Source organism: Oncorhynchus keta, unplaced genomic scaffold (genome assembly GCF_023373465.1).
Source record: "Oncorhynchus keta strain PuntledgeMale-10-30-2019 unplaced genomic scaffold, Oket_V2 Un_contig_8558_pilon_pilon, whole genome shotgun sequence".
NCBI classification, from domain to species: Eukaryota; Metazoa; Chordata; class Actinopteri; order Salmoniformes; family Salmonidae; genus Oncorhynchus; species Oncorhynchus keta.
This window is the reverse complement of record NW_026290119.1, coordinates 46,208-70,000: the sequence shown is the minus strand read 5'-3', so window position 1 is coordinate 70,000 and position 23,793 is coordinate 46,208. Positions and strand designations below refer to the sequence as shown.

At 50.5% G+C, this 23,793-nt stretch overlaps 1 protein-coding gene and 2 long non-coding RNA genes across 9 annotated transcripts in view; 1 reads left to right on the top strand and 2 right to left on the bottom strand.

The window, feature by feature from the left end:
* Nucleotides 1–23,793, top strand: part of LOC127926870 (protein numb homolog) — a 114,969-nt gene that overhangs the window by 75,492 nt on the left and 15,684 nt on the right. Inside the window, 4 exon segments of the mRNA XM_052512526.1 lie at nt 4,020–4,094; nt 7,277–7,309; nt 16,167–16,241; nt 20,068–20,208. Coding sequence (XP_052368486.1) covers nt 4,020–4,094; nt 7,277–7,309; nt 16,167–16,241; nt 20,068–20,208 — 324 coding nt within the window.
* On the bottom strand, nt 4,104–6,673 carry LOC127926872 (uncharacterized). 4 transcript variants are annotated; one of them, XR_008125318.1, is made up of 3 exons: nt 5,864–6,673; nt 4,460–5,013; nt 4,104–4,327 (listed from the first exon to the last, which is right to left on the bottom strand). It is a non-coding gene; the product is annotated as an uncharacterized LOC127926872 (long non-coding RNA). The 4 variants fall into 4 exon arrangements; XR_008125317.1 differs by lacking the exon at nt 5,864–6,673 and adding an exon at nt 5,597–5,752 and having other exon boundaries at nt 4,460–5,143; XR_008125319.1 differs by lacking the exon at nt 5,864–6,673 and adding an exon at nt 5,402–5,552.
* On the bottom strand, nt 20,218–22,747 carry LOC127926871 (uncharacterized). 4 transcript variants are annotated; one of them, XR_008125314.1, is made up of 5 exons: nt 22,708–22,747; nt 22,219–22,308; nt 21,694–21,865; nt 21,354–21,616; nt 20,218–21,289 (listed from the first exon to the last, which is right to left on the bottom strand). It is a non-coding gene; the product is annotated as an uncharacterized LOC127926871 (long non-coding RNA). The 4 variants fall into 4 exon arrangements; XR_008125315.1 differs by lacking the exons at nt 21,694–21,865; nt 22,708–22,747 and having other exon boundaries at nt 20,277–20,440; nt 21,027–21,289; nt 21,354–21,552; nt 22,219–22,560; XR_008125313.1 differs by lacking the exons at nt 21,694–21,865; nt 22,708–22,747 and having other exon boundaries at nt 20,290–20,337; nt 20,428–21,289; nt 21,354–21,552; nt 22,219–22,560.

Sequence of the window (23,793 nt, the reverse complement as noted above, 5' to 3'; positions counted from 1 at the left end):
GGGTGTTGGAGGGAGGGGGAGTGTTGGAGGGGGGAGTGTTGTAGGGAGGGGGAGTGTTGGAGGGAGGGGTAGTGTTTGGGGTGGGTGCTGGAGGGGGGAGTGTTGGAGGGGGAGTGTTGGAGGGAGGGGGAGTGTTGGAGGGAGGGGTAGTGTTTGGGGTGGGTGCTGGAGGGGGGAGTGTTGGAGGGGGGAGTGTTGGAGGGGGGAGTGTTGGAGGGGGGGGGGGTGTTGGAGGGGGGAGTGTTGGAGGGGGGAGTGTTTGAGGGGGAGTGTTGGAGGGGGAGGGAGGGGGGAGTGTTGGAGGGAGGGGGAGTGTTGGAGGGGGGAAGTGTTGGAGGGAGGGGGAGTGTTGGAGGGGGGGAGTGTTGGAGGGAGGGGGAGTGTTGGAGGGGGGAGTGTTGGAGAGGGGGAGTGTTGGAGGGGGAGTGTTGGAGAGAGGGGAGTGTTGGAGAGAGGGGGAGTGTTGGAGGGGGGAGTGTTGGAGGGGGGAGTGTTTGAGGGGGAGTGTTGGAGGGGGGGGAGTGTTTGGGGTGGGTGCTGGAGGGGGAGTGTTGGAGGGGGGAGTTGGAGGGAGGGGGAGTGTTGGAGGGGGGGTAGTGTTGGAGGGGGGAGGGGGGGGGGAGTGTTGGAGGGGGGGAGTGTTGGAGGGGGGGTAGAGTGTTGGAGGGGGGGAGTGTTGGAGGGGGGGGAGTGTTTGAGGGGGGAGTGTTGGAGGGAGGGGGGAGTGTTGGAGGGGGAGGGGAGTGGGAGTGTTGGAGGGGGGGGAGTGTTGGAGGGGGGAGTGTTGGAGGGGGAGTGTTGGAGGGGGAGTGTTGGAGGGGGGGGGAGTTGGAGGGAGGGGGAGGTTGGAGGGGGGAGTTTGGAGGGGGAGTGTTGGAGGGGGGAGTGTTGGAGGGAGGGGTAGTGTTTGGGGTGGATGCTGGAGGGGGAGTATTTGGAGGGGGGAGTGTTGGAGGGAGGGGGAGTGTTGGAGGGGGAGTGTTGGAGGGAGGGGTAGTGTTTGGGGTGGATGCTGGAGGGGGAGTGTTGGAGGGAGGGGGGGGGTAGTGTTGGAGGGAGGGAGGGAGTGTTGGAGGGAGGGGGAGTGTTGGAGGGGGGGGGAGTGTTGGAGGGAGGGGGGGGAGTGTTGGAGGGGGGAGTGTTGGGAGGGGGAGTGGGAGGGGAGACAGGATGAGAGAGGGAGAGAGGGAGAGAGAGAGGGGGAGAGAGAGAGAGAGAACATAGTTAGTGAGGTACTAGAGACAGAGAGAGACAGGAGAGAGAGAGAGAACATAGTTAGTGAGGTACTAGAGACAGAGAGAGAGAGAGAGCGAGAGAACAGGGTTAGTGAGGTACTAGAGACAGAGAGAGAGACAGGAGAGAGAGAGAACATAGTTAGTGAGGTACTAGAGACAGAGAGGGAGACAGGAGAGAGAGAGAGAGAACATAGTTAGTGAGGTACTAGAGACAGAGAGAGAGACAGGAGAGAGAGAGAGAACAGAGTTAGTGAGGTACTAGAGACAGAGAGGGAGACAGGAGAGAGAGAGAGAGAACAGAGTTAGTGAGGTACTAGAGACAGAGAGAGACAGGAGAGAGAGAGAGAACATAGTTAGTGAGGGGGGACTAGAGACAGAGAGGGAGACAGGAGAGAGAGAGAGAGAGGGAGAGGGATAGTTAGTGAGGTACTAGAGACAGAGAGAGAGACAGGAGAGAGAGAGAGAACAGAGTTAGTGAGGTACTAGAGACAGAGAGAGAGAGGAGAGAGAGAGAGAACAGAGTTAGTGAGGTACTAGAGACAGAGAGGGAGACAGGAGAGAGAGAGAGAGAGAACTGAGTTAGTGAGGTACTAGAGACAGAGAGAGACAGGAGAGAGAGAGAGAACATAGTTAGTGAGGTACTAGAGACAGAGAGGGAGACAGGAGAGAGAGAGAGAACATAGTTAGTGAGGTACTAGAGACAGAGAGAGAGACAGGAGAGAGAGAGAGAACAGAGTTAGTGAGGTACTAGAGACAGAGAGAGAGACAGGAGAGAGAGAGAACTGAGTTAGTGAGGTACTAGAGACAGACAGACAGACAGACAGACAGACAGACAGACAGACAGACAGACAGACAGACAGACAGACAGACAGACAGACAGACAGACAACTTTAGGAAACAGTTCTTCTTTTTTTAACGCAGCACAGACGTCCTGGCCGGTGTTTCTGCCTGAGAATGAGAACTCTGGTGTGTGGAGGGAAGCAGCAACAATGGCTGCCTGCCCCCAGGGCTCCAGGTCTGACCCTCGCCATCCCAAGGGACCATAGGTCAGGGGCGGGGGACACACTGGCTCGGGAGCTCTTTCCGTCTATTGATAGATACTTTGGGTCCCAAATGCCGCCCTATTCCCTACACCTTTGACCAAAAGTAGTGCACTAAAATAAGGAATAGGTTGGCATTTGGGACGTCGACATCCACGTGTAGTCCTTCAGCCAGTCATGTACAGGAGCAGCAGTGGCCCTTTGGCAGGATGACCTTTCCCCTGGCAGGAAGAGGACGTCACCACTCACAACCTGCTGTTTCATGCTCTGCTCACGAACTCTGTTCTCTCTCTGTCTCTGTCTCTGTCTCTGTCTCTGTGTCTCTCTCTGTCTCTGTCTCTCTCTCTGTCTCTGTCTCTGTCTCTGTCTCTGTGTGTGTCTCTCTCTCTCTCTCTCTCTCTCTCTGTCTCTGTCTCTGTCTCTGTCTCTGTCTCAATTCAATTCAAGGGCTTTATTGGCATGGGAAACATGTGTTAACATTGCCAAAGCAAGTGAGGTAGACAACATACAAAGTGAATATATAAAGTGAAAAACAACAAAAATTAACAGTAAACATTACACATACAGAAGTTTAAAAACAGTAAAGACATTACAAATGTCATATTATATATATATATATATACAATGTACAAATACCTCTCTCCTGTCTCCCTCTCTGTCTCTAGTACCTCACTAACTCTGTTCTCTCTCTCTCCCTCCTGTCTCCCTCTCTGTCTCTAGTACCTCACTAACTCTGTTCTCTCTCTCTCCTGTCTCCCTCTCTGTCTCTAGTACCTCACTAACTCTGTTCTCTCTCTCTCCTGTCTCCCTCTCTGTCTCTAGTACCTCACTAACTCTGTTCTCTCTCTCTCCTCTCTCTCTCTCTCTCTCTCTCTAGTACCTCACTAACTCTGTTCTGTCTCCTCTCTCCTGTCTCCCTCTCTGTCTCTAGTACCTCACTAACTCTGTTCTCTCTCTCTCTCTCTCTCTGTCTCTCTCTCTCTCTCTCTGTCTCCCTCTCTGTCTCTAGTACCTCACTAACTCTGTTCTCTCTCTCTCTCTCTCTCTCTCTCTGTCTCTCTCTCTCTCTCTGTCTCCTCTCTGTCTCTAGTACCTCTAACTCTGTTCTCTCTCTCTCTCTCTCTCTCTCTCTCTCTCTCTCTCTCTCTCTCCTCTCTGTCTCTAGTACCTCTCTAACTCTAGTTCCTCTAACTCTGTTCTCTCTCTCTCTCTCTCTCTCTCTCTCTCTGTCTCTAGTACCTCACGAACTCTGTTCTCTCTCTTTCCTGTCTCCCTTTCTGTCTCTTGTACCTCACTAACTCAGTTCTCTCTCTCTCTCCTGTCTCTCTCTCTGTCTCTAGTACCTCACTAACTCTGTTCTCTCTCTCTCTCTCTCTCCTGTCTCCCTCTCTGTCTCTAGTACCTCACTAACTCTGTTCTCTCTCTCTCTCTCTCTCTCTCTCTCTCTCTCTCTCTCTCTCTGTCTCTCTCTCTGTCTCTAGTACCTCACGAACTCTGTTCTCTCTCTTTCCTGTCTCCCTTTCTGTCTCTTGTACCTCACTAACTCAGTTCTCTCTCTCTCTCTCTCCTGTCTCTCTCTGTCTCTAGTACCTCACTAACTCTGTTCTCTCTCTCTCCTGTCTCCCTCTCTGTCTCTAGTACCTCACTAACTCTGTTCTCTCTCTCCTGTCTCCCTCTCTGTCTCTAGTACCTCACTAACTCTGTTCTCTCTCTCTCTCTCTCCTGTCTCCCTCTCTGTCTCTAGTACCTGGGCCATGTAGAGGTGGAGGAGTCCAGAGGAATGCATATCTGTGAGGGGGCTGTGAAGCGTCTCAAGACGGTAGGTAGACCTCTCTCTGTCTCACTATGTAGTCTAGTCACTGGACAGTCTGTTTCTCTAATCACCCGACTACAGGCCTGTGGGCTCGTCCTCTCCCTTCCCCCTCTCTACTCCACTCTGTCCATTCTGACATCTAACAGGCCTGTGGGCTCGTCCTCTCCCTTCCCCCTCTCTACTCCACTCTGTCCATCCTGACACCTAACAGGCCTGTGGGCTCGTCCTCTCCCTTCCTCCTCTCTACTCCACTCTGTCCATTCTGACACCTAACAGGCCTGTGGGCTCGTCCTCTCCCTTCCCCCTCTCTACTCCACTCTGTCCATTCTGACATCTATAACAGGCCTGTGGGCTCGTCCTCTCCCTTCCACCTCTCTACTCCACTCTGTCCATCCTGACACCTAACAGGCCTGTGGGCTCGTCCTCTCCCTTCCCCCTCTCTACTCCACTCTGTCCATTCTGACATCTAACAGGCCTGTGGGCTCGTCCTCTCCCTTCCCCCTCTCTACTCCACTCTGTCCATCCTGACATCTAACAGGCCTGTGGGCTCGTCCTCTCCCTTCCCCCTCTCTACTCCACTCTGTCCATCCTGACACCTAACAGGCCTGTGGGCTCGTCCTCTCCCTTCCCCCTCTCTACTCCACTCTGTCCATTCTGACATCTATAACAGGCCTGTGGGCTCGTCCTCTCCCTTCCCCCTCTCTACTCCACTCTGTCCATTCTGACATCTATAACAGGCCTGTGGGCTCGTCCTCTCCCTTCCCCCTCTCTCCTCCACTCTGTCCATCCTGACACCTAACAGGCCTGTGGGCTCGTCCTCTCCCTTCCCCCTCTCTACTCCACTCTGTCCATTCTGACACCTAACAGGCCTGTGGGCTCGTCCTCTCCCTTCCCCCTCTCTACTCCACTCTGTCCATCCTGACATCTAACAGGCCTGTGGGCTCGTCCTCTCCCTTCCCCCTCTCTACTCCACTCTGTCCATCCTGACATCTAACAGGCCTGTGGGCTCGTCCTCTCCCTTCCCCCTCTCTACTCCACTCTGTCCATTCTGACACCTAACAGGCCTGTGGGCTCATCCTCTCCCTTCCCCCTCTCTCCTCCACTCTGTCCATCCTGACATCTAACAGGCCTGTGGGCTCGTCCTCTCCCTTCCCCCTCTCTACTCCACTCTGTCCATTCTGACACCTAACAGGCCTGTGGGCTCGTCCTCTCCCTTCCCCCTCTCTACTCCACTCTGTCCATCCTGGCACCTAACAGGCCTGTGGGCTCTCTCACCCTTCCCCCTCTCTACTCCACTCTGTCCATTCTGACACCTAACAGGCCTGTGGGCTCGTCCTCTCCCTTCCCCCTCTCTACTCCACTCTGTCCATTCTGACACCTAACAGGCCTGTGGGCTCGTCCTCTCCCTTCCCCCTCTCTACTCCACTCTGTCCATCCTGGCACCTAACAGGCCTGTGGGCTCGTTCTCACCCTTCCCCCTCTCTACTCCACTCTGTCCATTCTGACACCTAACAGGCCTGTGGGCTCGTCCTCTCCCTTCCCCCTCTCTACTCCACTCTGTCCATTCTGACATCTATAACAGGCCTGTGGGCTCGTCCTCTCCCTTCCCCCTCTCTACTCCACTCTGTCCATTCTGACATCTATAACAGGCCTGTGGGCTCGTCCTCTCCCTTCCACCCTCTCTACTCCACTCTGTCCATTCTGACATCTATAACAGGCCTGTGGGCTCATCCTCTCCCTTCCACCTCTCTACTCCACTCTGTCCATTCTGACACCTAACAGGCCTGTGGGCTCGTCCTCTCCCTTCCCCCTCTCTACTCCACTCTGTCCATTCTGACACCTAACAGGCCTGTGGGCTCGTCCTCTCCCTTCCCCCTCTCTACTCCACTCTGTCCATTCTGACACCTAACAGGCCTGTGGGCTCGTCCTCTCCCTTCCGCCTCTCTACTCCACTCTGTCCATTCTGACATCTATAACAGGCCTGTGGGCTCGTCCTCTCCCTTCCCCCTCTCTACTCCACTCTGTCCATCCTGACATCTAACAGGCCTGTGGGCTCGTCCTCTCCCTTCCCCCTCTCTACTCCACTCTGTCCATCCTGACATCTAACAGGCCTGTGGGCTCATCCTCTCCCTTCCGCCTCTCTACTCCACTCTGTCCATCCTGACAACTAACAGGCCTGTGGGCTCGTCCTCTCCCTTCCCCCTCTCTACTCCACTCTGTCCATCCTGACATCTAACAGGCCTGTGGGCTCATCCTCTCCCTTCCGCCTCTCTACTCCACTCTGTCCATCCTGACAACTAACAGGCCTGTGGGCTCGTCCTCTCCCTTCCCCCTCTCTACTCCACTCTGTCCATCCTGACATCTAACAGGCCTGTGGGCTCATCCTCTCCCTTCCGCCTCTCTACTCCACTCTGTCCATCCTGACAACTAACAGGCCTGTGGGCTCGTCCTCTCCCTTCCCCCTCTCTAGCCGTAGGTCATTAATATGGTCGAATCCGGAAACTATCATCTCGAAAACAAAACGTTTATTTTTCTTCCTAACCAAACGTCAACCTTGGCCTCCTCATCCATCCATCTCTCCACTGACTCACTCCTAACCAAACGTCAACCTTGGCCTCCTCATCCATCCATCTCTCCACTGACTCACTCCTAACCAAACGTCAACCTTGGCCTCCTCATCCATCCATCTCTCCACTGACTCACTCCTAACCAAACGTCAACCTTGGCCTCCTCATCCATCCATCTCTCCACTGACTCACTCCTAACCAAACGTCAACCTTGGCCTCCTCATCCATCCATCTCTCTACTGACTCACTCCTAACCAAACGTCAACCTTGGCCTCCTCATCCATCCATCTCTCCACTGACTCACTCCTAACCAAACGTCAACCTTGGCCTCCTCATCCATCCATCTCTCCACTGACTCACTCCTAACCAAACGTCAACCTTGGCCTCCTCATCCATCCATCTCTCCACTGACTCACTCCTAACCAAACGTCAACCTTGGCCTCCTCATCCATCCATCTCTCCACTGACTCACTCTTAAACAAGCTTCAACTCCTACAAGCCCCCCTCCCCCCCATAAACAGAGTAATCACACATACCTGGACACTCGGTAGCCCTCCTCAGTCATCGGTAACATTGTCCGTGTTGTCGCCCTCCCCCTCCCCTTTACCTGCCCCACAACAGGACAGGACATTCTTCAAGGGCTTCTTTACAAAAGTAAGTCGTGCCTGGTGTGTCAATCTGAGTGCCTCTGCCTCTTTCCTTTATAATAACCCCTCACTCTCTGATCAGGGTCCTGTCTGGGACATTACCTCACCAACAAACTACCTGGACACCTGGGTGTGTGTGTGTGTGTGTGTGTGTGTGTGTGTGTGTGTGTGTGTGTGTGTGTGTGTGTGTGTGTGTGTGTGTGTGTGTGTGTGTGTGTGTGTGTGTGTGTGTGTGTGTGTGTGTGGTATGGAAGTTGTTATTGAACTAGTGGGCTACTTTGTCAGTTGCTTTGTTGTCGTGGCAACGTGTCTGGAACAACACCACTACGTCAGTTACTTTGTTGTCACGTCCTCTTCTTCCTCCTTCCAGTCTGGAACAACACCACTACTCTGTCAGTTACTTTGTTGTCGTGGCAACGTCCTTTCACCTCTTCCTCCTTCCAGTCTGGAACAACACCACTACTCTGTCAGTTACTTTGTTGTCGTGGCAACGTCCTTTCACCTCTTCCTCCTTCCAGTCTGGAACAACACCACTACTATTAATGACTCAATGTTCTTTATAATGTTTCACTTTCCCTTGTTTTCCCTCTTTCCAGCTTTTGTGGGTGTGTGGACGTGTGGACGTGTGGACGTGTGGATGTGTGGTCGTGTGGACGTGTGGATGTGTGGTCGTGTGGGCGTGTGGATGTGTGGGTGTGTGGGGACGTGTGGATGTGTGGTCGTGTGGACGTGTGGACGTGTGGGCGTGTGGACGTGTGGGCGTGTGGGTGTGTGGGCGTGTGGACGTGTGGACGTGTGGGTGTGTGGACGTGTGGGCGTGTGGACGTGTGGGCGTGTGGACGTGTGGACGTGGGCGTGTGGACGTGTGGGTGTGGACGTGTGGACGTGTGGGCGTGTGGACGTGTGGGCGTGTGGGGTGTGGTGTGGACGTGTGGGCGTGTGGTCGTGTGGACGTGTGGGTGTGTGGGGACGTGTGGGCGTGTGGGTGTGTGGGCGTGTGGACGTGTGGGCGTGTGTGGGACGTGTGGGCGTGTGGTCGTGTGGGCGTGTGGGTGTGTGGGCGTGTGGGCGTGTGGATGTGTGGGCGTGTGGACGTGTGGGCGTGTGGTCGTGTGGGTGTGTGGGGTGTGGTCGTGTGGGCGTGTGGATGTGTGGTCGTGTGGACGTGTGGGTGTGTGGGGCGTGTGGGCGTGTGGATGTGTGGTGGTGGACGTGTGGGTGGGTGTGTGGGTGTGTGGACGTGTGGGCGTGTGGTCATGTGGACGTGTGGGTGGGTGTGTGGGTGTGTGGACGTGTGGACGTGTGTGTGGGTGTGTGTGGGTGTGTGGACGTGTGTGTGTGTGGGCGTGTGGACGTGTGGGTGGGTGTGTGGACGTGTGTGGACGTTTGGGTTGTGGGTGTGGGTGGTGGGTGTGTGGGTGTGTGGGTGTGGACGTGTGGACGTGTGGGTGGGTGTGTGGGTGTGTGGACGTGTGTGGACGTGTGGACGTGTGGGTGGGTGTGTGGGTGTGTGGACGTGTGTGGACGTGTGGGTGTGTGTGTGGGTGTGTGGGTGGGTGTGTGGGTGTGTGTGGACGTGTGTGTGGACGTGTGGGTGTGTGTGGACGTGTGGGTGTGTGTGGACGTGTGGGTGTGTGTGGACGTGTGGGTGTGTGTGGGTGTGTGGACGTGTGGGTGTGTGGACGTGTGGGTGTGGTGTGTGTGGACGTGTGGGTGGGTGTGTGGGTGTGTGTGGACGTGTGGGTGTGGTGTGGGTGTGTGTGGACGTGTGTGTGGACGTGTGGGTGTGTGTGGACGTGTGGGTGGGTGTGTGGGTGTGTGTGGACGTGGGTGTGTGGGACGTGTGTGTGGGTGTGTGTGGACGTGTGTGTGGGTGTGGACGTGTGGGTGGGTGTGTGTGGACGTGTGGGTGTGTGGGTGTGTGTGGACGTGTGGGTGGGTGTGGACGCGTGTGTGGGTGTGTGTGGACGTGTGTGTGGGTGTGTGTGGACGTGTGGGTGGGTGTGTGGGTGTGTGTGGACGTGTGGGTGGGTGTGTGGGTGTGTGTGGACGTGTGGGTGGGTGTGTGGGTGTGTGTAACCCCAAATAAAATGTAAATAAACAAACATTTGACCAACTGGGGGTTGTTTGTTAAATGCTACAGATATATATATACAGTTGAAGTCTGAAGTTTACACCTTAGCCAAATACATACATCCTCGTAAAAATTCCCTGTTTTAGGTTAGTTAGGATCACCTGTGTGGACGTGTGGGCGTGTGGGCGTGTGGGCGTGTGGCGTGTGTGGGCGTGTGGGCGTGTGGACGTGTGGGCGTGTGTGGACGTGTGGGCGTGTGGGCGTGTGTGGACGTGTGGGCGTGTGGACGTGTGGGCGTGTGTGGACGTGTGGACGTGTGGGCGTGTGGACGTGTGGGCGTGTGGGCGTGTGGACGTGTGGGCGTGTGGGGACGTGTGGACGTGTGGACGTGTGGACGTGTGGGCGTGTGGGGACGTGGGACGTGTGGGCGTGTGGGCGTGTGGGTGTGTGGACGTGTGGGCGTGTGGACGTGTGGGCGTGTGGGGACGTGGACGTGTGGGCGTGTGGACGTGTGGGCGTGTGGACGTGTGGGCGTGTGGGGACGTGGACGTGGGGACGTGGGGCGTGTGGGACGTGTGGTCGTGTGGGCGTGTGGGTGTGGGGGACGTGTGGGCGTGTGGGTGTGTGGGGACGTGTGGACGTGTGGGTGTGGGTGTGTGGGGACGTGTGGACGTGTGGGTGTGTGGGGACGTGTGGATGTGTGGGCGTGTGGACGTGTGGGTGGGTGTGTGGGTGTGTGGACGTGTGGATGTGTGGGTGTGTGGGGACGTGTGGATGTGTGGTCGTGTGGACGTGTGGGTGTGTGGTCGTGTGGGCGTGTGGATGTGTGGTCGTGTGGACGTGTGGGTGGGTGTGTGGACGTGTGGGCGTGTGGACGTGTGGGTGGGTGTGTGGGTGTGTGGACGTGTGGACGTGTGTGTGGACGTGGGTGTGTGGACGTGTGTGTGTGTGGGTGTGTGGGTGTGTGGACGTGTGTGGACGTTTGGGTGGGTGTGTGGGTGGGTGTGTGGACGTGTGGACGTGTGGGTGTGGGTGGGTGTGTGGGTGTGTGGACGTGTGGACGTGTGGGTGGGTGTGTGGGTGTGTGGACGTGTGTGGACGTGTGGGTGTGTGTGTGGGTGTGTGGGTGAGTGTGTGGGTGTGTGTGGACGTGTGTGTGGACGTGTGGGTGTGTGTGTGGACGTGTGGGTGTGTGTGGACGTGTGGGTGTGTGTGGACGTGTGGGTGTGTGTGGGTGTGTGGACGTGTGGGTGTGTGGACGTGTGGGTGTGTGGACGTGTGGGTGGGTGTGTGTGGACGTGTGGGTGGGTGTGGGTGTGTGTGTGGGTGTGTGTGGACGTGTGGGTGTGTGTGGACGTGTGTGTGGGGTGTGGGTGGGTGTGGGTGTGTGTGGACGTGTGTGTGGGTGTGTGTGTGGACGTGTGGGGGTGTGGTGTGTGTGGACGTGTGGGTGGGTGTGTGGGTGTGTGTGGACGTGTGGGTGGGTGTGGACGCGTGTGTGTGTGTGTGTGTGTGGGTGTGTGTGGACGTGTGGGTGGGTGTGTGGGTGTGTGTGGACGTGTGGGTGGGTGTGTGGGTGTGTGTGGACGTGTGGGTGGGTGTGTGGGTGTGTGTAACCCCAAATAAAATGTAAATAAACAAACATTTGACCAACTGGGGGTTGTTTGTTAAATGCTACAGATATATATATACAGTTGAAGTCTGAAGTTTACACCTTAGCCAAATACATACATCCTCGTAAAAATTCCCTGTTTTAGGTTAGTTAGGATCACCGGTTTATTCTAAGAATGTGAAATGTTTCTTTCATCACATTCCCAGCGCGTCAGAAGTTTACATTCACTCAATTAGTATTTGTTAGCGTTGCCTTTAAATGGTTTAACTTGGATCAAACGTTTCAGATAGCCTTCCACAAGCTTCCCACAATAAATTGGGTGAATTTTGGCCCATTCCTCCTGACAGAACTGGTGGAACTGAGTCAGGTTTGTAGGCCTCCTTGCTCGCACACGCTTTTTCAGTTCTGCCCACAAATATTCTATTGGATTGAGGTCAGGACTTTATGATGGCCACTCCAATACCTTGACTTTGTTGTCCTTAAGCCATTTTGCCACAACTTTGGAAGTATGCTTGGGGTCTTTGTCCATTTGGAAGACCCATTTGCGACCAAGCTTTAACTTCCTGACTGATGTCTTGAGATGTTGCTTCAATATATCCACATAATTTTCCATCCTCATGATGCCATTTATTTTGTGAAGTGCACAAGTCCCTCCTGCAGCAAAGCACCCCACAACATGATGCTGCCACCCCCATGCTTCACGGTTGGGATGGTGTTCTTCGGCTTGCAGGCCTCCCCTTTTTCCTCCAAACATAACGATGGTCATTATGGTCAAACAGTTCTATTTTTGTTTCATCAGACCAGAGGACATTTCTCCAAAAAGTACGATCTTTGTCCCCATGTGCAGTTGCAAACCGTAGTCTGGCTTTTTTATGGCGGTTTTGGAGCAGTAGTTTCTTCCATGCTGAGCGGCCTTTCAGGTTATGTCGATATAGGACTCGTTTTAATGTGGATATAGATACTTTTGTACCCGTTTCCTCCAGCATCTTCACAAGGTCCTTTGCTGTTGTTCTGGGATTGATTTGTACTTTTCACATCAAAGTACGTTCATCTCTAGGAGACAGAAAGTGTCTCTTTCCTGAGAGGTATGATGGCTGCGTGGTCCCATGGTGTTTATACTTATGTACTACTGTTTGTACAGATGAACTTGGTACCTTCAGGCGTTTGGAAATTGCTTTCAAGGACCAGACTTGTGGAGGTCTACAATTATTTTTCTACGTTCAAGCAAAGACACACTGACTTTGAAGGTTGGCCTTGAAATACAACCACAGTTACACCTCCAATTGGCTCAAATTATGTCAATTAGCCTATCAGAAGCTTCTAAAGCCATGACGTAATTTTCCTGAATTTCCCAAGCTGTTTAAAGGCACAGTCAACTTAGTGTATGTAAACTTCTGACCCACTGGAATTGTGATACAGTGAATTATAAGTGAAATAATCTGTCTGTAAACAATTGTTGTAAAAATGACATGTGTCATGCACAAAGTAGATGTCCTTAACCGACTTGACAAAACTATAGTTTGTTAACAAGAAATGTGTGGAGTTTTAATAACTCCAAGCCAAGTGTATGTAAACTTCCGACTTCAACTGTATTTACAGGGGGTTAAGGTTGTGTTTTAGGATTTAGGTAAGGGTACAGATTAGGGGTTAGTTAAGGGTACAGATTAGGGGTTAGGTAAGGGTACAGATTAGGGGTTAGGTAAGGGTACAGATTAGGGGTTAGGTAAGGGTACAGATTAGGGGTTAGGTAAGGGTACAGATTAGGGGTTAGGTAAGGGTACAGATTAGGGGTTAGGTAAGGGTACAGATTAGGGTTTAGGTAAGGGTACAGATTAGGGTTTAGGTAAGGGTACAGATTAGGGGTTAGGTAAGGGTACAGATTAGGGGTTGGGTAAGGGTACAGATTAGGGTTTAGGTAAGGGTAAGGGTACAGATTAGGGTTTAGGTAAGGGTAAGGGTACAGATTAGGGTTTAGGTAAGGGTACAGATTAGGGTTTAGCTAAGGGTACAGACTAAGGGTAAGGGTACAGATTAGGGTTTAGGTAAGGGTAAGGGTACAGATTAGGGGTTAGGTAAGGGTACATATTAGGGGTTAGGTAAGGGTACAGATTAGGGGTAAGGGTAAGGGTACAGATTAGGGTTTAGGTAAGAGTAAGGGTACAGATTAGGGGTTAGGTAAGGGTACAGGTTAGGGGTAAGGGTACAGATTATGATTTAGGTAACGGTACAGATTGGGGTTAGGTAAGGGAAAGGGTACAGATTAGGGTTTAGGTAAGGGTACAGATTAGGGTTTAGGTAAGCGTAAGGGTTCAGATTAGGGTTTAGGTAAGGGTACAGATTAGGGTTTAGGTAAGAGTACAGATTAGGGTTTAGGTAAGGGTACAGATTAGTGTTTAGGTAAGGGTACAGATTAGGGGTTAGGTAAGGGTACAGATTAGGGGTTAGGTAACGGTACAGATTAGGGTTTAGGTAAGGGTACAGATTAGGGGTTAGGTAAGGGTACAGATTGGGGTTTGGGTAAGAGTACAGATTGGGGTTTGGGTAAGAGTACAGATTGGGGTTTGGGTAAGAGTACAGATTAGGGTTTAGGTAAGGTTACAGATTAGGGTTGGGTAAGGGTACAGGTTAGGGTTTAGGTAAGGGTACAGATTAGGGTTTAGGTAAGGGTAAGGGTACAGATTAGGGTTTAGGTAAGGGTACAGATTAGGGTTGGGTAAGGGTACAGGTTAGGGTTTAGGTAAGGTTACAGATTAGGGTTGGGTAAGGGTACAGGTTAGGGTTTAGGTAAGGGTACAGATTAGGGTTTAGGTAAGGGTAAGGGTACAGATTAGGGTTTAGGTAAGGGTACAGATTAGGGTTGGGTAAGGGTACAGGTTAGGGTTTAGGTAAGGGTACAGATTAGGGTTTAGGTAAGGGTAAGGGTACAGATTATGGTTTAGGTAAGGGTACAGATTAGGGTTAGGTAAGGGTACAGATTCGTTTTTAGGTAAGGGTACAGATTAGGGTTTAAGTAAGGGTACAGATTTGGGTTTAGGTAAGGGTAAGGGTACAGATTAGGGTTTAGGTAAAGGTAAGGGTACAGATTAGGGTTTAGGTAAGGGTACAGATTAGGGGTTAGGTAAGGGTAAGGGTACAGATTAGGGTTTAGGTAAGGGTAAGGGTACAGATTAGGGTTTAGGTAAGGGTAGGGGTACAGATTATGGTTTAGGTAAGGGTAAGGGTACAGATTAGGGTTTAGGTAAGGGTAAGGGTACAGATTATGGTTTAGGTAAGGGTAAAGGTACAGATTAGGGTTAGGTAAAGGTAAGGGTACAGATTAGGGTTTAGGTACGTGTACAGATTAGGGTTTAGGTAAGGGTACAGATTATGGGTTAGGTAAGGGTACAGATTAGGGTTCAAGTAAGGGTAAAGGTATAGATTAGGGTTAGGTAAAGGTAAGGGTACAGATTAGGGTTTAGGTACGTGTACAGATTAGGGTTTAGGTAAGGGTACAGATTAGGGGTTAGGTAAGGGTACAGATTAGGGTTCAAGTAAGGGTAAAGGTATAGATTAGGGTTTAGGTAAGGGTACAGATTTAGGGTTCAAGTAAGGGTAAAGGTATAGATTAGGGTTTAGGTAAGGGTACAGATTAGGGGTTAGGTAAGGGTACAGATTAGGGTTCAAGTAAGGGTAAAGGTATAGATTAGGGTTTAGGGAAAATAGGATTTTTGAATAGGACTGAAATGTGTGTCCCCACAAGGTTAGTTATACAAGACTGTGTGTGTTTGTGTTTCAAGGAAGATGTAAGGCTGGGGAAGAAAATGGGAGTGGCTGGTCTCTCTGTCTCTCTCTCATCTCTCCCTGTCTCTCTCTCATCTCTACCTGTTTCTCTCTCATCTCTCCATGTCTCTCTCATCTCTCCATGTCTCTCTCTCATCTCTCCATGTCTCTCTCTCATCTCTCCCTGTCTCTCTCTCATCTCTCCATGTCTCTCTCATCTCTCCCTGTCTCTCTCTCATCTCTACCTGTCTCTCTCTCATCTCTCCCTGTCTCTCTCTCATCTCTCCCTGTCTCTCTCTCATCTCTACCTGTCTCTCTCTCATCTCTCCCTGTCTCTCTCTCATCTCTACCTGTTTCTCTCTCATCTCTCCATGTCTCTCTCATCTCTTCCTCATCTCTCCCTGTCTCCCGGTCTCTCTCTCATCTCTCCCTTTCATCTTTCCCCGTCTCTCCCTGTATGTCCCGGTCTCTCTCTCATCTCTCCCTGTCTCTCCCGGTCTCTATCTCATCTCTCCCTGTCTCTCCCGGTCTCTCCCTCATCTCTTCCTCATCTCTCCCTGTCTCTCCCAGTCTCTCTCTCTCATCTCTCCCTGTCTCTCCCGGTCTCTCTCTCATCTCTCCCTCTCTCCCCGTCTCTCTCCCTGTGTCTCCCCGTCTCTCTCTCATCTCTCCCGGTCTCTCTCTCATCTCTCCCGGTCTCTCTCTCATCTCTCCCTCTCATCTCTCCCAGTTTCTCTCTCATCTCTCCCGGTCTCTCTCTCATCTCTCCCTCTCATCTTTCCCGGTCTCCCTCTCATCTCTCCCTGTCTCATCTCTCCCTCTCATCTCTCCCTGTCTCCCTCTCATCTCTCCCTCTCATCTCTCCCTGTCTCATCTCTCTCTCTCATCTCTCCCTCTCATCTCTCCATGTCTCATCTCTCCCTCTCATCTCTCCATGTCTCTCTCTCATCTCTCTCTCATTTCTCTTTCTCATCTCTCCCTCTCATCTCTCCCTGTCTCTCTCTCATCTCTCCCTGTATCTCTCTCATCTCTCCCTCTCATCTCTCCCTCTTATCTCTCATCTCTCTCTCTCATCTCTCCCTCTCATCTCTCCCTCTCATTTCTTTCTCATCTCTCCCTCTGATCTCTCCCTGTCTCTCTCTCATCTCTCCCTCTCATCTCTCATTTCTCCCTGTCTCTCTCTCATTTCCCTCTCATCTCTCTCTCCCATCTCTCCCTCTCATCTCTCTCTCTCATCTCTCCCTCTCATCTCTCCCTCTCATCTCTCTCTCTCATCTCTCCCGGTCTCTCTCATCTCTCCCTCTCATCTCTCTCTCTCTCATCTCTCCCGGTCTCTCTCATCTCTCCCTCTCATCTCTCTCTCTCATCTCTCCCGGTCTCTCTCATCTCTCCCTCTCATCTCTGTGTTTCTGTCTGCAGGCAGGGAAGAAGGCAGTGAAAGCAGTGTTGTGGGTCTCAGCAGACGGTCTCCGTGTGGTAGATGACAAAACTAAGGTAAAGTAACAGATCCATCCAGTCTCCTGCTCTGTTGTCTGAACAGCTAGGTCAACATGCACACAGGCACCCAGACACACAGACACACAGACACACGGACACACGGACACACACACAAACACACACACACAAAGACAGACACACAGACACACGCAGACACACACACACACACACACACACACACACACACACACACACACACACACACACACACACACACACACACACACACACACACACACACACACACACACACACACGCACACACGCACACACACGCAGAGACACACACACACACACACGCACACACACACACACACACGCAGAGACACACACACACACACGCAAACAGACACACACACATGCAGACAGACAAACACAGACAGACAGACACACACACACGCAGACAGGCAAACGCAGACAGACAGACACACACAGACAGACACAGTAACAGACATACAGTTGAATTAGGAAGTTTACATACACCTCAGCCAAATACATTTAAACTCAGTTTTTCATAATTCCTGACATTTAATCCGAGTAAAAATTCCCTGTTTTAGGTCAGTTAGGATCACCACTTTATTTTAAGGATGTGAAATGTCAGAATAATAGTAGAGAGAATTATTTATTTCAGCTTTTATTTCTTTCATCACATTCCCAGTGGGTCAGAAGTTTACAGACAACTCAATTAGTATTTGGTAGCATTGCCTTTAAATTGTTTATCTTGGGTCAAACGTTTCAGGTAGCCTTCCACAAGCTTCCCACAATAAATTGGGTGAATTTTGGCCCATTCCTCCTGACAGAGCTGGTGTAACTCAGTCAGGTTTGTAGGCCTCCTTGCTCGCACACGCTTTTTCAGTTCTGCCTACAAATGTTCCATAGGATTGAGGTCAGGGCTTTGTGATGGCCACTCCAATACCTTGACTTTGATGTCCTTAAGCCATTTTGCCACAACTTTGGAAGTATGCTTGGGGTCATTGTCTGATGAAAAAAGTAACACTTTGTCCCCATGTGTAGTTGCAAACCGTAGTCTGGCTTTTTTATGGCGGTTTTGGAGCAGTCGCTTCTTCCTTGCTGAGCGGCCTTTCAGTTTATGTCGATATAGGACTCGTTTTACTGTGGATATTGATACTTTTGTACCTGTTTCCTCCAGCATCTTCACAAGGTCCTTTGCTGTTGTTCTGGGATTGATTTGCACTTTTCACACCAAATTACGTTCATCTCTAGGAGACAGAACGAGTCTCCTCCCTGAGCGGTATGACGGCTGCGTGGTCCCATGGTGTTTATACTTGTGTACTATACTTGTGTTTATACTTGTGTACTCCACTATTTGTGGAGTGGTTGAAAAATTAGTTTTAATGACTCCAACTTTAAACTTCTTACTTCAACTGTACACCCTACGCACACACACAGAAACACACACTGACAGATTGACACAGAATGCTAAACCTCAGCCAGAGGAATGTTAAACCTCAGCCAGAGGAATGCTAAACCTCAGCCAGAGGAATGCTAAACCTCAGCCAGAGGAATGCTAAACCTCAGCCAGAGGAATGCTAAACCTCAGCCAGAGGAAATGCTAAACCTCAGCCAGAGGAATGCTAAACCTCAGCCAGAGGAATGCTAAACCTCAGCCAGAGGAATGAGAAACCTCAGCCAGAGGAATGTTAAACCTCAGCCAGAGGAATGCTAAACCTCAGCCAGAGGAATGTTAAACCTCAGCCAGAGGAATGTTAAACCTCAGCCAGAGGATTGTTAAACCTCAGCCAGAGGAATGCTAAACCTCAGCCAGAGGAATGCTAAACCTCAGCCAGAGGAATGCTAAACCTCAGCCAGAGGAATGCTAAACCTCAGCCAGAGGAATGCTAAACCTCAGCCAGAGGAATGCTAAACCTCAGCCAGAGGAATGAGAAACCTCAGCCAGAGGAATGCTAAACCTCAGCCAGAGGAATGAGAAACCTCAGCCAGAGGAATGCTAAACCTCAGCCAGAGGAATGCTAAACCTCAGCCAGAGGAATGAGAAACCTCAGCCAGAGGAATGCTAAACCTCAGCCAGAGGAATGCTAAACCTCAGCCAGAGGAATGTTAGACCTCAGCCAGAGGAATGCTAAACCTCAGCCAGAGGAATGCTAAACCTCAGCCAGAGGAATGCTAAACCTCAGCCAGAGGAATGCTAAACCTCAGCCAGAGGAATGCTAAACCTCAGCCAGAGGAATGAGAAACCTCAGCCAGAGGAATGAGAAACCTCAGCCAGAGGAATGAGAAACCTCAGCCAGAGGAATGCTAAACCTCAGCCAGAGGAATGAGAAACCTCAGCCAGAGGAATGCTCAACCTCAGCCAGAGGAATGAGAAACCTCAGCCAGAGGAATGAGAAACCTCAGCCAGAGGAATGCTCAACCTCAGCCAGAGGAATGCTCAACCTCAGCCAGAGGAATGAGAAACCTCAGCCAGAGGAATGCTCAACCTCAGCCAGAGGAATGCTCAACCTCAGCCAGAGGAATGCTAAACCTTTTTAATGAACTGGTTAATGTTTTGGTCTCGGGACAGTTTTGTCAAACAATGGTTCCTCTTGTATAGCCTGGTTACAGTACACCTGGTATCGAGACTCTTTCATGGAACATTAATGGACTGACTGGTCCATATTAAACGGAGGCTTCTGCTGCCCCCTACAGAAAGAAGGCTTTATTACATGGAGACGAAACAGCAGCATCTCTCGTGGACAAGACTCCCTACCAAATCACCAATATATTATGTTCTGGGTTAACCCGAGATTGTCTGTCCTAAACATGAGGCGTGGATTTACATACCATATTTGTAAGATCACACATTTTGTTTCAATTTAAGGACTATAGATGCAGGGAAACTCTTCTCTGTTAGACATGGAAAGTCATGGAATGTTCCATGTGTCTGAGAGTTGGAAACTCTGTGTAGGGAAGTGCTTCAAGTAATGTTGTAATATTGACAGTCGGAGATAATGTCTCTCCCATGTAGGACATCGTCGTAAAGATAACATTGTGATAATGTTGTAATGATAATGGTGTGATGTGATAACGTTGTGATGATGTTGTAATGTGATAGTGTTGTGATGATAATGTCTCTCCCATGTAGGACATCGTCGTAAAGATAACATTGTGATAATGTTGTAATGATAATGGTGTGATGTGATAACGTTGTGATGATGTTGTAATGTGATAGTGTTGTGATGATAATGTCTCTCCCATGTAGGACATTGTCGTAAAGATAACATTGTGATAATGTTGTAATGTTTCTCCTCTGTAAGACACTGAAGCAATACTAAAATAACAGTCAGTGTAATGTGATAATGTTGTAATGATAATGGTGTGATGTGCTGATGTTGTAATGTGATAACGCTGTAATGATAATGGTGCGATGTGCTGATGTTGTAATGTGATAATGTTGTAATGATAATGGCGTGATGTGCTGATGTTGTAATGTGATAATGCTGTAATGATAATGTCTCTCTGTAGGCCATCGTAGTAAAGATAACATTGTGATAATGTTGTAATGTTTCTCTTCTGTAAGACACTGAAGCAATACTAAAATAACAGTCAGTGTAATGTGATAATGTTGTAATGATAATGCTGTAATGATAATGATGTGATGCTGTGGTGATAATGTTGTAACGGTAATTTTTGATGTGATAATGCTGTAATGTTAATGACCAATGTGCTAATATTGTGGTGATAACGCCGTAATGATAATGGTGTAATGTGATAATGTTGTGATGTGATAATGTCGCAACGATAGTGGTGCAACGCGATAATGGTGTAATGATAATGGTGTAATGATAATGTCTCTCCTCTGTAGGACCTGATCCTAGACCAGACAATAGAGAAGGTATCGTTCTGCGCTCCGGACAGGAACTTTGAGAGAGCGTTCTCCTACATCTGTAGAGATGGAACGACGAGACGTTGGATCTGCCACTGCTTCATGGCTATCAAGGACTCGGTAAGACCCTAACCTGTTACCCTAACCTGTTACCCTAACCTGTTACCCTCACCCCTAAACCAGGCCCTAACCTGTTACCCTCACCCCTAAACCAGGCCCTAACCTGTTACCCTAACCTGTTACCCTAACCTGTTACCCTCACCCCTAAACCAGGCCCTAACCTGTTACCCTAACCTGTTACCCTCACCCCTAAACCAGGCCCTAACCTGTTACCCTAACCTGTTACCCTCACCTGTTACCCTCACCTGTTACCCTCACCTGTTACCCTAACCTGTTACCCTAACCTGTTGCCCTCACCTGTTACCCTAACCTGTTACCCTAACCTGTTACCCTCACCTGTTACCCTAACCTGTTACCCTAACCTGTTACCCTCACCCCTAAACCAGACCCTATCCTGTTACCCTAACCTGTTACCCTCACCCCTAAACCAGGCCCTAACCTGTTACCCTAACCTGTTACCCTCACCCCTAAACCAGGCCCTAACCTGTTACCCTCACCCCTAAACCAGGCCCTAACCTGTTACCCTAACCTGTTACCCTCACCCCTAAACCAGGCCCTAACCTGCTACCCTAACCTGTTACCCTCCTCCTTAAACCAGGCCCTAACCTGTTACCCTCACCCCTAAACCAGGCCCTAACCTGTTACCCTCACCCCTAAAGCAGGCCCTAACCTGTTACCCTAACCTGTTACCCTCACCCCTAAACCAGGCCCTAACCTGTTACCCTAACCTGTTACCCTCACCCCTAAACCAGACCCTAACCTGTTACCCTCACCCCTAAACCAGGCCCTAACCTGTTACCCTAACCTGTTACCCTAACCCCTAAACCAGGCCCTAACCTGTTACCCTCACCCCTAAACCAGGCCCTAACCTGTTACCCTAACCTGTTACCCTCACCCCTAAACCAGGCCCTAACCTGTTACCCTAACCTGTTACCCTCACCCCTAAACCAGGCCCTAACCTGTTACCCTCACCCCTAAACCAGGCCCTAACCTGTTACCCTAACCTGTTACCCTCACCCCTAAACCAGGCCCTAACCTGTTACCCTAACCTGTTACCCTCACCCCTAAACCAGACCCTAACCTGTTACCCTAACCCCTAAACCAGGCCCTAACCTGTTACCCTCACCCCTAAACCAGACCCTAACCTGTTACCCTCACCCCTAAACCAGACCCTAACCTGTTACCCTAACCTGTTACCCTCACCCCTAAACCAGGCCCTAACCTGTTACCCTAACCTGTTACCCTCACCCCTAAACCAGGCCCTAACCTGTTACCCTAACCTGTTACCCTCACCCCTAAACCAGGCCCTAACCTGTTACCCTCACCCCTAAACCAGGCCCTAACCTGTTACCCTCACCCCTAAACCAGACCCTAACCTGTTACCCTCACCCCTAAACCAGGCCCTAACCTGTTACCCTAACCTGTTACCCTAACCCCTAAACCAGACCCTAACCTGTTACCCTCACCCCTAAACCAGGCCCTAACCTGTTACCCTCACCCCTAAACCAGGCCCTAACCTGTTACCCTCACCCCTAAACCAGGCCCTAACCTGTTACCCTAACCTGTTACCCTCACCCCTAAACCGGGCCTAACCTATTACCCTCACCCCTAAACCAGGCCCTAACCTGTTACCCTCACCCCTAAACCAGACCTTAACCTGTTACCCTCACCCCTAAACCAGGCCCTAACCTGTTACCCTAACCTGTTACCCTCACCCCTAAACCAGGCCTTAACCTGTTACCCTAACCTGTTACCCTCACCCCTAAACCAGGCCCTAACCTGTTACCCTCACCCCTAAACCAGGCCCTAACCTGTTACCCTAACCTATTACTCTCACCCCTAAACCAGTCCTTAACCTGTTACCCTAACCTGTTACCCTCACCCCTAAACCAGGCCCTAACCTGTTACCCTCACCCCTAAACCAGGCCATAACCTGTTACCCTAACCTGTTACCCTAACCCCTAAACCAGGCCCTAACCTGTTACCCTCACCCCTAAACCAGGCCCTAACCTGTTACCCTAACCTGTTACCCTCACCCCTAAACCAGGCCCTAACCTGTTACCCTAACCTGTTACCCTCACCCCTAAACCAGGCCCTAACCTGTTACCCTCACCCCTAAACCAGACCCTAACCTGTGTTGGTAAGGTGTTGGTAAGGTGTTATTAAGGTGTTATTAAGGTGTTATTAAGGTGTTATTAAGGTGTTGGTAAGGTGTTGGTAAGGTGTTGGTAAGGTGTTGGTAAGGTGTTGGTAAGGTGTTGGTAAGGTGTTATTAAGGTGTTGGTAAGGTGTTGGTAAGGTGTTGGTAAGGTGTTATTAAGGTGTTATTAAGGTGTTATTAAGGTGTTATTAAGGTGTTGGTAAGGTGTTGGTAAGGTGTTGGTAAGGTGTTAGTAAGGTTACCCTAACCTGTTACCCTAACCTGTTACCCTCACCCCTAAACCAGACCCTATCCTGTTACCCTAACCTGTTACCCTCACCCCTAAACCAGGCCCTAACCTGTTACCCTAACCTGTTACCCTCACCCCTAAACCAGGCCCTAACCTGTTACCCTCACCCCTAAACCAGGCCCTAACCTGTTACCCCTCACCCTCACCCCTAAACCAGGCCCCTAACCTGTTACCCAGACCTTAACCTGTTACCACCCCTAAACCAGGCCCTAACCTAACCTGTTACCCTCACCCCTAAACCAGACCCTAACCTGTTACCCTCACCCCTAAACCAGTTGTTACCCTAACCTGTTACCCTGTTAACCTGTTACCCTCACCCCTAAACCAGGTGTTGGTAACCTGTTACCCTAACCTAACCTGTGTTATTAAGGTGTTATTAAGGCCCTGTTGGTAACCTGTTACCCTAACCCCTTAACCAGGTGTTATTAAGGTGTTGGTAAGGTGTTACCCTAAGGTGTTGGTAAGGTGTTATTAAGGTGTTATTAAGGTGTTATTAAGGTGTTGGTAAGGTGTTGGTAAGGTGTTATTAAGGTGTTAAAGGTGTTGGTAAGGTGTTGGTAAGGTGTTGGTAAGGTGTTGGTACCCACCCCTAAACCAGGCCCTAGGTGTTGGTAAGGTGTTGGTAAGGTGTTGGTAAGGTGTTGGTAAGGTGTTATTAAGGTGTTATTAAGGTGTTAGTAAGGTGTTGGTAAGGTGTTAGGTGTTGGTAAGGTGTTAGTAAGGTGTTGGTAAGGTGTTGTGTGGTAATGTGTTGTGTGGTAATGTGTTGTGTGGTAATGTGTTGTGGTGTTGTGTGGTAATGTGTTGTGTGGTAATGTGTTGTGTGGTAATGTGTTGTGTGGTAATGTGTTGTGGTGTTGTGTGGTAATGTGTTGTGTGGTAATGTGTTGTGTGGTAATGTGTTGTGTGGTAATGTGTTGTGTGGTAATGTGTTGTGTGGTAATGTGTTATGTGGTAATGTGTTGTGTGGTAATGTGTTATGTGGTAATGTGTTGTGTGGTAATGTGTTATGTGGTAATGTGTTGTGTGGTAATGTGTTGTGGTGTTGTGTGGTAATGTGTTGTGTGGTAATGTGTTGTGTGGTAAGGTGTTGTGGTGTTGTGTGGTAATGTGTTGTGTGGTAATGTGTTGTGTG